At 24.0% G+C, this 13577-nt stretch overlaps 1 protein-coding gene across 1 annotated transcript in view; it reads left to right on the forward strand.

Moving 5' to 3' along the window:
* LOC105155104 (Tachykinin-like receptor at 86C) overlaps window positions 1-13577 on the forward strand; it is a 44452-nt gene that overhangs the window by 23843 nt on the left and 7032 nt on the right. Inside the window, exons 3-6 of the mRNA XM_011071020.2 lie at window positions 4349-4483; window positions 7531-7611; window positions 10285-10435; window positions 11345-11541. Coding sequence (XP_011069322.1) covers window positions 4349-4483; window positions 7531-7611; window positions 10285-10435; window positions 11345-11541 — 564 coding nt within the window. The remainder of the gene's footprint in view (window positions 1-4348; window positions 4484-7530; window positions 7612-10284; window positions 10436-11344; window positions 11542-13577) is intronic.

The raw sequence follows: 13577 nt of genomic DNA on the forward strand, positions 1-13577 counted from the left end.
ATAATAATAATTCAGTGTTCCCATATTAAAGATGTTTAAAGAATTTAGAGCTTCGGTAACGTTAAAGTTTACAAATAACAATATTTAATTGTAGTCGGAGGTAAAGTGGATTATCTTGGAACAAACATTTTGGAACACTAAACAAGTTTAGTATTACAATGCTGCTTTTCACGTCCTGATCGATGAATGAGAAATTGAAGTTCGAACAGTTCTAGGTAGCTATGCTTCTCACGTACTGCGGTTTGTATATGCGCGGGTTGGACAGACAATGTACTAGAAATTAGATTTGCTACCCATTAAACATTTATTAGACACTACACTTTACAACTTTTATCTCTTTGTAATATGCCATATTATATATCGTATCTACATATCCCGATACTTCGTTGACCCATAAATAATTCAATAAGAGATAATAAAGTTAATTATGTAACTTCTAACGTAGGAAATAATGAATTTAGTGCAAGATAATAAAGTGATAAAGTCCGTGGAAAATTTATCTCTCTTCTATTCCTTATTATTGTTGTAATGAGAAATATTCTTTATTTTATTCTTTTGTTAGTTAATATCGTTAGTTTTTCCTTCGTTTGTACTCAAAGAGTATTCTCTTGTGACAATGAGCTTTCTCTTTGTAATGCAATGTACTAATAATTCTATTATATGATTTAAGATAAAAATAGAAATTAATCTTTTTACATATCACTTCATCATGTTAAAACATTTTGAAGTCAGAAATATGCGAGACGATTTATATATAAATCGGGTGATAAATATATAAAGAAAATGTGTGTTAAATTTAATTAGTATGTTAATTACTAGTTAAATTTACTTTTAATATAAATGTACTTCTAATGTAACTTTTTATAATATTAGAAAAAAATATTACGTTATCTTTGAGAATATTTATATGCAATTTTCGCGTCTAGATATTCTCGTGTATTAGTATTTTACCTGCAATAAATGTCTTAACATGTTTTCGAAGACAGCTCATCGCACAGCTATTTACAAACGAGTTTCAAGTTATAATTCTTCATATATACAGAATGCTTCGCGTTCTCGTGATGCAAAATGTCGTTATGGTTTCAACGGCTTTACCAAAATAAATATCTTGCCATCATGCGTGAAAAAACTCACGAAGAAAACAATGTAACCATTTTGTCTACGTCACTTATTGTTTTGATTTATACAATACTACACAACAGCTGCATTTATCTGCTTTTTTCAATAGTCAAAGAAAAATAAGGATCACAGCAGAAATGCGTCAGGAGTGATTTTTAACTAAAATTTAAAAGTTAGGGATTATTAGTTTAATTTTTTTTATTTGCACTGTTAAATATCTTGATAATAATATCAAATTTCTATTGAAATAAATCTTTTTTCTATTAAAAGAAATTTAAGAAAGTTTAAATATATTAAAGTAAAAATTGAAAAATGTCAATATGGAGTCGGAGCGCAATGATTGATAATTCTTTTAATAATGTGATAAAAATTTAAATAACAAATTCTGAACATTTCGGCTATATTTTTTAGCTATCCTCAGCAGATAACAAATAATATTTTTTCTATGCAAATGTACTATGCATTAACATTATGTAACGCTCTTCACGTGTCATTGCGCTTTACTTTCCGCGCCGATTCCACATCACCCATTGACGTTTTTTGATTTTTATTGAAGATTAGGAAATCTATAATTTAATTTATTGTACATATTTTGAAATAAATATCTGAATTATTCAGATATTTTTATTTCTTTTTATAAATCTAAAGATAAGATAAAATTAACTGTGCTGTTAAAATTTTAGTTGAATTTTTTTTAAAGATTGAAACCTATTAAAGTAATATTTGTATGTTAAATGTTTTGAAAAGTATCTTCTAATATTTTTTATAACAGATTACCAGCTCATAATTTTTCAAATATTAAATATTATTTACAAATTTCAAAAATAAATTTATCTTATATTTATTAAACTGACTTTTTTAATACAACATCTTTACAATAAACAAAAGTTCATGAATTTAATTCTGTATTTCATAGTGTTATTTAGTTATTATTGATTTAATTTTAGTGAGATAATAAATAATCTACGTTAATACGAATGTTCATTTACCATGCAATAAATGAATAATTTCCTTGGGATCAACAACTAATAAATAATAATGATAAAATATGATATGAGAGATTTTATCATTTGGTTCAATTATTTCTTCATGACAGCTTTCATCGTTTGTCTGAGGACATTAAACAGAGAAATTTCTCGAAATAGTAGCAAAGTGTTAAGATCTCAAAGAACATCAAGTTTTCATTATTAGCATACGATGTACAATGTATAATGACAGGCACAAAATGCGAGCATTCGATCTACATACAAATGCGGCAAACTATCCCGCTTTCAAATACGCATTCGGTAGCATTATTTATTAAAAATTAAAATCTAATTCGTAATATCTTTGTGACCTTAATAAAGATAGATTCGTTTCTTTGATTATAATTTATATGCCGATATAGAAACTTACATAGAAATTCTATTGTAGATTTATACATTTCTAAAACTTCCTCCGATCTCACAAGAACACAAAGTAGAAGTAATTGTCAAGTTTAGTTTCCTCGGAAACTCGCTGAGCAGTTTATTGCATGGTAAATGAACATCCGTATTAACGTAGATTATTTATTATCTCACTAAAATTAAATCGATAATAACTAAATAACACTATGAAATACATAATTAAATTCATGAACTTTTGTTTATTGTAAAGATGTTGTATTGTAAAGATCATGTATGTGACCTTTTTTTAGTTAATTCTCACATTCGATTAATTAATAAAATGTGTTACACTGAAATAAATCCGTATTTAATAACAGTATTCAAATAATTTTCATATATAATAATATATTAAAATATATTTTATAATATGGCATAACATTTTAACAAAGATATATATATATATAAAATTTGATTTATATATATATATATATATATATATATATAAATCAAATTTTTTGATTGTTTAATGGACTCTATTTGAGTTTTTTAATCGAAAAATAAAGAGAAATAATTCCGCTTTCGCAAACTATATATTTTTTATTTTCCATATGTATGTGGGTGTGTATTCAAAAATTATTTAAATAATTAAAATCTATTTCTGAAATAATCGAACAATCTGGCTCATCGATAAAAGTTAGTTATCTATTATATCCTCTTTGATTGGTAAGCGCACAAACGCGGTTAAACTAATGTTATTGCGTGCATGTGGGAGGTATAAAAGCAATAATGTTAATGTCAAAGCATAAGGGACATGTTTATAATCTGGTGAATGTTTGTGAGAAACACGCGATAATTTATGGATTATACATTGTATTACTCTATCTGCGTGACAATTCTAATTAGTTTTATATATATATATATATATATATATATATAAACATATATTACATTTAATTGTCGATTTTAACACTTAAATGCTCAACAATTCTAAATGAGATTTTATTGTATTATACAAAATGTAATGTCAGTTATATAAAATATATAGCTAAAGTTTATTCAGAATTATTTATATACGTATATCATTAAATACGTATATCATGTTTTGTTTTATTATACTTGTTATACATACATATATAGGTAGTAAGTATAATATAGATTTCGTATTACTGATTCTAAAAAGTGCACGGCATTACATTACACGTACATATATGATAACATACTTCAATTCTGAGTACTTATGTTTTACGAGATATAATATTACGTGTAGTATATGGGAAATATTTTCGATCTAAAATATCAGTACAATTCGCAACAGAGCAATTTACACTTTTATTACACGCAACTACATTTCCTAACGTAAAATTATTTCGCTTCGCATGATTGCATTTTGAATTTCTAACTTACACGCAAAATAGCTATTATATAAAGCATCCATATAATTCTATGTATGCTTTATGTAATAAATTGTATGCATAACAAATAATATGTGAAGAGAAATATAAAAATGAATGATAAAATATTTAATAAAATTTTAAACCATCGCTTCAAACAAATAATTATTAGAAGAACATTATGTAAAATAATAAAATAAGGAATAAATAAAAATACTGTTTATATCTTCCTTTTATTATAATTTTAAAATAAAGTAAACTAAAATTTTATAATAAAGTACTGTCAAATCTTATTTTGTTTGGTAATAGTGAATATACATAGCTATGTCTACAGTTATTATGCAAAACTTGTAAAAATAAAAAATATCTTATCGAAAGGAGTAATAATAGAACACAAGATTAAACGCAATAAATCTCAGTAATTCGTTTGAATTTGGAGGATATTAAACAGCACCATCGTGCCATTTGTTGCAGATACATGGCCATTATGTACCCTCTTAAACATCATATGTCTCGCAAGAGGACAGTGATTACTTTGATTTTAATCTGGGGCGTTTCATCGGCACTAGCAACTCCGTGTCTTTTATATTCCACAACATCATTGCGCAGGTAATTATAATAAATGAATCACTAAGCAAACTTTGTTAATTTTGTATTTATGAACAATTTAACTTTACACTCTTTTATCTTATCTTAAAATCTAATTAATAATTATAAAAATTTATAATATTTTATCTTAGAATATTATAAATTTATATTACAAAATTATATTTATACGTAATTAAAAAATTAATCTAAAATAATAAAGAGAAAAAAAATACAACAGAAGTTAATATAAATTTTACGTTTATTTTCGCAATAATAAAATTGATACATATACCAATAATATTACACCAATAGTATTACTATTATATAATAGTAATACTATTATATAATATTATATAATAGTATTACTAGTATTAAACTTTCATATTGTGCATTTCATATTTCTTGTACTTAATATGTATATTTCAGTATCATTTAAGGATTGTAAGTTTGGACATTAATTCGAAATATATTGGCATTTACGCTTATCTTCCTTTTTCTGTCTTTATCAATGTCATTGTGCAAAATTATTTTCGAATAATATTATTATATTTATGTTACTTCTTATAATTTATTATAAGCTGTAGCAGATTAAAAAACACATAAAAATCTCATTTACGTTTTAGGTAGATAGTATGTTTCACGTTGCAAATGTGAAATGCTGATCACGTTTACAAGGATGCATTCTATTACTATAGAGCATGATGCCAAATCACTTATACAGTGTAATTTAAAAAATAGAGAATTCTATAAAAAAGTTAAAAGTAATACTTTGTACTTTTTTTTATTTTACTTATGTATATACATATTATTTTAATAATTAAAAAAATTTTTTAACTATTCAATATCAAAAAATAAATTTTTATAAACAAGAAATATAAATTTTCTGAATACTATGTATGAGAGAAGATGAGACAGTACATGTGTCATAACTATAAAATTATTATCATATTATTATAATATATTACTAGTATTTTATTTCATGTACTTTCATATAACGTCGACATCAAACATTATTTCTTCATTTTTGTAAAATTTATCTTTCTATCTTTTTTGTTTCTACAGAAACAAAAAAGAGAGCTCAGAATTTATAATTTTAAAAATACTTACAATTTATGTATATAACTGTAACATATTTTATTAAAAATTAATAAAAAAGTCTGAAGAAAATACATTTTAATTAAAATATTCTTTGTTTTCTATAACAGAAATGAAGTTTTTATTATACATTATAGTCGGAGCATAATTTAACTTAATCCTTTTATCAAGTAACGGCTGTTACAATGCTTTAATTTCATAACTTATACATATCTACTCGTATATAATCTACATCAAGAGATAATTATAAAACGTTTATAGATTTACATGGTTTTATCTTTACAAGTTGTTTCACATAAATTCATGCATTGTGCATTGTTCTTATATGTATGTATATTTATACATTTCATAGTTTTCAAATAAATTATTATTAACATAAACACTGATATTTAATAAAACAATGAAAGAAACATATTTTATTTTATTTTATTAATAAATAATGCAAATTGATAAATAAAACATTATTTATATTGAAATAACAAATCAAAATATAAGAGATAAAAATTTAAAGATAGAATTGTTTTAATAATGTTTTGTATTTTCTGTAATATTTTCTTATTTAAATAATTCTTATTAACATTCTTATACATATGTATATAATACATCTCTGCGTATCAATTGTGACTTTTTATATTCTCAGAATTTTGAGATGATTGCTTAGAAACTTGATAGTTACAACTAATTGCAATGGGATATATCGGTTTTTCTTTGCCATATGCTAGATGTTAATACAACACGTTACCTACAATCAGACTTATGTTACATATCGGACAGAATAAATTAACCAGTTAATTATTATATATTAAGAAAAATTTAGTCTACCTAATCTATTCAACATCAAAAAACTAGAAGTACATATTTCATTTATATTTTCGTAGATTTTCCTGAGGCTTACATAAAATATTCGACAAATGATGATATAAATTTGGAAAAAAATTTGACATTTTTGTATTTTAATATAAAATGTTGCAAAATTTGAAGATTATATATTTGTTCAATAACCTGCTCGTAGTCGAGCAAAGCTTTAAATTTCTTATCATTCTGAGCCAGCTGTTTCTTTCTCCACCTATAAATTCTCACTTATTTTCTCTTTGCTTATGATTTTTTTGTATATTTGTAGTATATATTTATCGCTAGTATTATTTAAAAAAATAAAAAAATTGTTATTTATAATAAAAGAAAGATTTTAATATACGTTCTAATATACGTTTTCATCTTCCAAAGTGTAACATCTAATGAAAAGAATATCTAACCAAAATTTTCTACTATTTTCATTCTAAACACATTATGTATCTGCTTTATAGTTCCTAAAGCTGATACTGTCCTTTAAAGCCGACCATCTGCTTCTAAGCCGTTCATATGTTCCCAAAATTGCTTATATTTCTTTTTTATAATAAATAATTTCCCATAAATTTTAACAAACTAAAAATAATTTTTTGTAATAAAAAAATTATGCACTTAATTGTGTAAAACGTTAAATATTATTACACATGTTATTTACATATGTTACGATTGCATGTAACTTAAAGTTGCGATATTTCGAAATCGCATTTCGAAATTAAATAATAGGAGAATTAATGTATTTATAATTAAATTTTTTCAATTGTTTTTATTTAAAAAAGTGAAATTCGTATTTGTAAACATTTACTTTGCTTCCTATTGTATAATCAATATTTCATATGAATAACTTCTACCCTTGTTTTTATTTTTATTGATATCCATATCTGAACACGTTTTTCTTTGGCTTTAGTCCTATGAGAGACTTTTTTTCTCATATCCCTCCAAGAGACTTTACGAAAAACAAAATTTTCTTAATAATTAATATTTGAGAATATAAGAAGTATTTATATAATTGATAAATGTATTTAGAATTTATATAATCATAGTATTTATATAATCATCTCAATATTTATTACCACTGGTCTATATTTCCTTCAATATCCTCAGAGAAATTGATGTATGATCAATTGCAGGTATTCTAATGGAACAACTAGAATCTCTTGTTACTTATTGTGGCCTGACGGTGGTTACTTACACAGCAAAACGGAATATTGGTGAGTAATAATAGTTTCATTCTACTAAAATTCTCTCCTAAGCAAAACAGGTCATGGTGTAATAAACTTCAAAAATCTGTATGTCGAACGGGGATTGTTTTTTAAAAGGTGCGCACATAAAATTGTGTACGGAAAAAAGTTCCCGTAAACATCATTCGATCTATAATAAATGTGAAAGAGATTGAATCGACGATTATTCAAAGAAAATAAGAAAATTGCAGTATATTTGTTAGCAGCATATCACTGGAAATGATACAGAGAAGTTCGATCTAATTAGAATAATTGCATTTGTTCCACTGCATTACTATAGTTTAAGACTTAAGATTTAGAGACTTTAAGATTTTTATTAATTAAAGATAGAGATTTGAATAATAGAGATTTGATTTTTTTTAATAGCTTTGCTATTTACTATAACTTACACAAAATATTCTTATACAAAATAAGGTTAAAAATAAAGTTAAAATTATAAATAATTATTAATGTATAAGTCAGAGAATGGAAAGTTACTTATTAAGAGTATATTAGTTATCATTACTTGTTACCGAATCAAAATAGTAATAAATAAGAAAATAAAAAAAGAAGTCCAATTACAAATATTTGCTAAAACAGAATCGGTTAATTTAAAGTATGACAAGAAAAAAATTCGTTTTTAATTGAAGTGTAATAAAAAATCAAAAGTTTTGTCCATACAATATATAATACAATATACAAAATATAAATCCAGTCCTATAAATTTATACACATATATATATATATATATATATATATATATATACACATATATATATATATGTGTACGTATATATTTTTCTATAATTGTTATAAATAAATAACGATTCGATATTTAAAAAACTGAATTTTTTATATTTTATAAAAACTTTCCATTATTTTCAAAACTTAGTCAAACTGATTGACAGTATTTATATGTTAAATTGCTAAACTGACAAAAATAGAAAAGATATGAAAACATAAAACTAGTAGATATTGAACGTGAAAGTCAATATTAAATATACTCCAGCTTCCCCTTTTCTACATGAATAATAAACAATACGAGTTCAATTTACAGACCAGAACAAAATTCAAAATTTTTCTTCTAAAGAAAAGTTTAAATTGAATTAAAAAATATTGTGTAGAAAATATAGATTATTTTCTAAAGCTAAAAGAAAAAGTTATTCAATTCACAATAAAATTAGTGATTTTAGTGATTTTAGTGAATTAAATAAATGTTTGTTAATAATTGTACCGTGTCAGTAATCCTATTTCTTATTTATTGTTGAAAAGAAAAAATATTTAACTGTTATAAAACCGAATAAGTACATTATATATATTTTTTTATTATTTTAATTTCATCCTGTTAATTAAAAAACTTAATTGGACATATAATATATTTATTTATATAATAATGTAATTTATAAATATTTTAATTTAATAACTGTTTTATCCAAAGAATAATCATGATAATCATATTCACCATCAAATTTTTTATCAAATTTTTTATTAGAAAATATCAATTCCTATTGAATATATCTCTTTGAATATAAATCTTAATTATTCAGAATAGGGTTGGTAAAAAAATATGTTTTAAACGTGTTTTAAATAGTTTAAAACATATTTAATTGATGTTTTTTAATATGTTTTAAATTTTTTTTATAATACTGTTTAAAACATATTTGAAGCATTAAAAACATATTTAAGAAAAAACATAATGTTTTATTCTTAAAAAAAAAACATTAGTCTTTTCCAACCCCAATTCAGAATAACATTTTATCTATCACGTAAGTACTTTAGATATATCTATATCTATATCAAGGTTTTCATTTGTCGAATAGTCCAGAAACTTTACTATCGTTAGAGTAGGGCTCTCCATTTATGAAGAACATCATGTAACGCTAAAGTTTACACAGAATACCTATGTTCCTATATATATATATATATACGAAGCAACTTCAAGTTAAGGTTATTTAACGGATATAACAATATCATTGGATCTGATAGCGTGCAATAGGATAATTTAAAACACTATCAAACCTATTAGGAAGTACAGTTCTATATATGCCAAATGAAGTTATGCATGGAGATTCTATCACAAATTCCAAGTAATTTCACAGAATAATCCTCTTATGTGCAATTTAACTCATCCAGCAAATGTGATTGCCACGTTTACTATTGGAATTCGGAATTGATACTTCAATTAAGAATGTCAAGAAGAACAAAATCGATATTACCTGTTCCGGAGTATAATTCTCATAATATTCCGAGAGTAAGAAGTAACTAATGAGTACTTAATGTAGTATTTAATTCCAGCTTATTAAATCAAACGTCATGGTTATATTGTATGCTAAAACTTTTTTTAATAAAACTTTTTCTTGATTAAGTCAAGAGTAAAGTTACTCAATTATTGAATTTTAAATGCCTAAATGACTGATTTCTTAAAAATAATTAAACTGCCTTAATTTTTAATTCAAGTTTTTACCTATTATCGCTACTGTGTGCTACACATTAAATTTTAAACATCGTAATTAATAAAAACAGATTTTCTGTCTTCTTTCTTGAGTAATCGGCTAACCCGTGTATCTTATAAAACGAGTTACGGTTTTAATAAAACTTGGCGTAATAAGTCTCTCAGTATATACCTCGGAATTGTTATGGTTTTACATAAATAATTTATTACAGCTACAATCTTCTATTCCTTACTGTAACGTATCTGGTTCCCATGTCAGTGATGGCTGTCTGTTATACGTGCATGGGACGAAAATTATGGGGCTCGAAATCGATTGGTGAACTTACACATTATCAGAAAGAAGCGATGAAATCTAAACGCAAGGTACGTTATTGAATACTTTCATATTATTATGTCAATAATATTTTACAACGTAATGACGTAAGTAAACTCGTAAAATATATTAATAAGCACAATTGTAATGTATAAAAATTTAAAAAGAAATGTTTTTTCATATATTATTGTTTTACATCAAATTTTCCAAACTTTTTAAAAAGACAAAAATGTATTTAAAAAATTCTAAAAAATAGCAAATAACAACAATAAAAAATCTTCATGTAGATCTTTACAGAAAGTAAAATAAACATAGAGTAGCAAATCTTTCTACATTTACATACGAAAATCTCAAAATGTACTTCTATAAAGTAGGTCATCATTGCATTATGATTACTGAAAACTGTTTACAATATTACTTATTCATTTGCATACAAATTAAATATTTTTATCTCTGTAATATTAATAAAAGCTACTTCCTATGACATATTTTCAGTAAGCTTATTTATGTTATTTACAGACTTCATTGTCAAAGTAATGACTTTCTAAACGCAACATAACCGTTAAAGCGTAAAATTTAGAGCAATAGATTTCTATTAAGTACTCTTTAATATTGTTGGTTAATAGAGCGTGATACAATAGAGACATATTGAATATAAATTTTGAAATTAGGATTAATTGCGATTAACGGTTTTTATAATAGTTATCTCTGCAAAATAACATTTTTGTAAAATTTTATTAAGATTTAAATTTATTCTGTTTTATATTTACACACATACACACACACACACACACACACACACACAAAACACGTAACATTTTTTTGAAATCATTATTTCAAATAATGCATATTCAATCAATTATTATTTTAAATTTACAATATAGGTACATATATATAGTTAAAAGCGTATAACAGATTTGAACTCTGTTTTAATTTTTTTTTTTCATTTTTTGTTGCAGGTTGTAAAGATGTTCATTATCGTGGTGACAATATTTGCAGTGTGCTGGTTGCCATATCAGGGATTTTTCATTTTCGTGTATCATCATCGTCATTTTGCAGAAAGTAGTTATGTACAACATGTATATTTAAGTTTTTACTGGCTTGCTATGTCTAACTCTATGGTAAATCCGATCATATATTACTGGATGAATAACAGGTATTATAATATTTCTTATGTATAGATTGTAATGAAATCATCAATGGCATGCTTTACAAAAAATGCAATCTTTTTTTTAATAATGAAGTTTTACACATCAACTTTAGAATATATATTAATTTTTTGTATTTTTTTATAAAATCAATCATTTTAGCCACACAGTATATAATTTACGAAATTTCAGTTTTATTATATGTACGTATCACATTTTAATATATGTATATACATTTATTATGTACTTTGTTTAATTCTTAAATTAATGTTTAATTCTTAGAACGGTTTTTTTGTTATACAATATATAAAATTATCAATAAAATTCTAAATTCTAAATTCTGGCATAAATTATATAATCAATCTCAAATGAGGTTAACATAGATTAAAAGATCTGTTAATAAGTATTCATTAGTAAAATAAATGATAAATAAATGTCAAGATATTAAAGAAGATTTATGTAAATCTTACCTAAACTTTAATTATATGTATAACATCTTTACAATAATTTCATCTAAAAAATAGTAACCAATTAATTCAACTTAAAAAATAATAAACACGAAAAATTCGTTTAATTGTCAAGGAAAATACGCCTACAACATACCTACAGATTAACAGAATGGCGGGCAAAAAAATGTATTAGGTGTTGGAATTAATTCGTAGCGTTTTACAAGTGATGGGAAGTACTTTCATTAATGTATTTTTTAATGCTCATGTGAAATAAATAACATTCTTTCATTAAAAAACGCTACGAATTAATTCCAACACCTAATATATTCGAGGAATTTTGCATTAGCATTGTATTTATCGAATCTCAGTCTCTTACATTAAGAGATTTACATCTCTTTTTAATTTAAATTCTTTGTAATATCTGATCAATACAGTATTATTACAAGTATTATCAAACATAATACTTCAAAAAATTCTCGGGATTATATAAAGCAGTCTCCGACAATTCAGTTAATCACGGAGAATTTCAGTTTACATTCTAATTATACATTTCTGCATTCGTATATCGATCCTCAACAGTTTAACTTCGCCGCGTTCCATCCTCTAAGTTCCTTTACTCTGAAAACTGATCGCGTTCATCAAATGCAACATGATAAGCTATTAGAAACTTGTTATTGCACGCAGAAAAAATCTTTTGTTATTACTGTCTGCACTTACATTCTTAAACAACTGTATTAATGTCCAGATAATCTTCTGTTTATGTCCACTAATTACGTTTACCATAAAAATTACGTATATTATGGTAATTATATCACAATATACAGATATGAACAATCAAGAGAAATGAATTAAAATATTAGGATATTGAATTTTCTATAATATATTTGTATTATAATATTTATCTCTTCTCGAAGAATAATATAAAATAATTATAAACATCTTATATAATAACATATAAATAATAAGTATTACGGAACTAACAATTACAGTAAATAAAAAGTAAATAATTTTCGTAAAATTGATATAATTATTTAAATAAAATAAATATTTTAAAATGCGAAAATTTTAATATAAATTTTTTATTGTTACATACAAATTTATTTTTAAAATAAAATTCTGAGTTTGCCTTACAGAATTTCTTCTAGAAGTTTTTCTCACAATTTTTCATACAAATTTTGATAGTTTTACGAGCTAAAATAAGAAAACATATTATAAGCATAGGTCTTTATATGCTTTAATAAAAAATTATAACAAAAATGTGTAAAAAAGATTTTATCTAGTTTCAAATTACCGCTCTCCCATGTCAATACAAGTTCGACATTGATGTAATTTATCATCTTTTTTGCGAGCATAGAAGAATCTTCATAGTAAAATTTCTTCTATCATCGCAAAATAAGGTAATAAATTCAAATTTATATTACGTCAAAGTTTATACAGAAAATCCGAGGACATTCTACATCCTAAATACATTTACAAACATTTCAATAAAAAAACTTGAAAATTTTTTATTATAAAGCGCATTTTGTAAGTTTAAAAACAATATTTTCTTATGAAAAAGATTTATTATCTATCTTCTATTATCTATTTATTATTAA

This window comes from Acromyrmex echinatior, chromosome 10, assembly GCF_024713525.1.
Source record: "Acromyrmex echinatior isolate Ae372 chromosome 10, ASM2471352v2, whole genome shotgun sequence".
Classification (NCBI taxonomy): Eukaryota; Metazoa; Arthropoda; class Insecta; order Hymenoptera; family Formicidae; genus Acromyrmex; species Acromyrmex echinatior.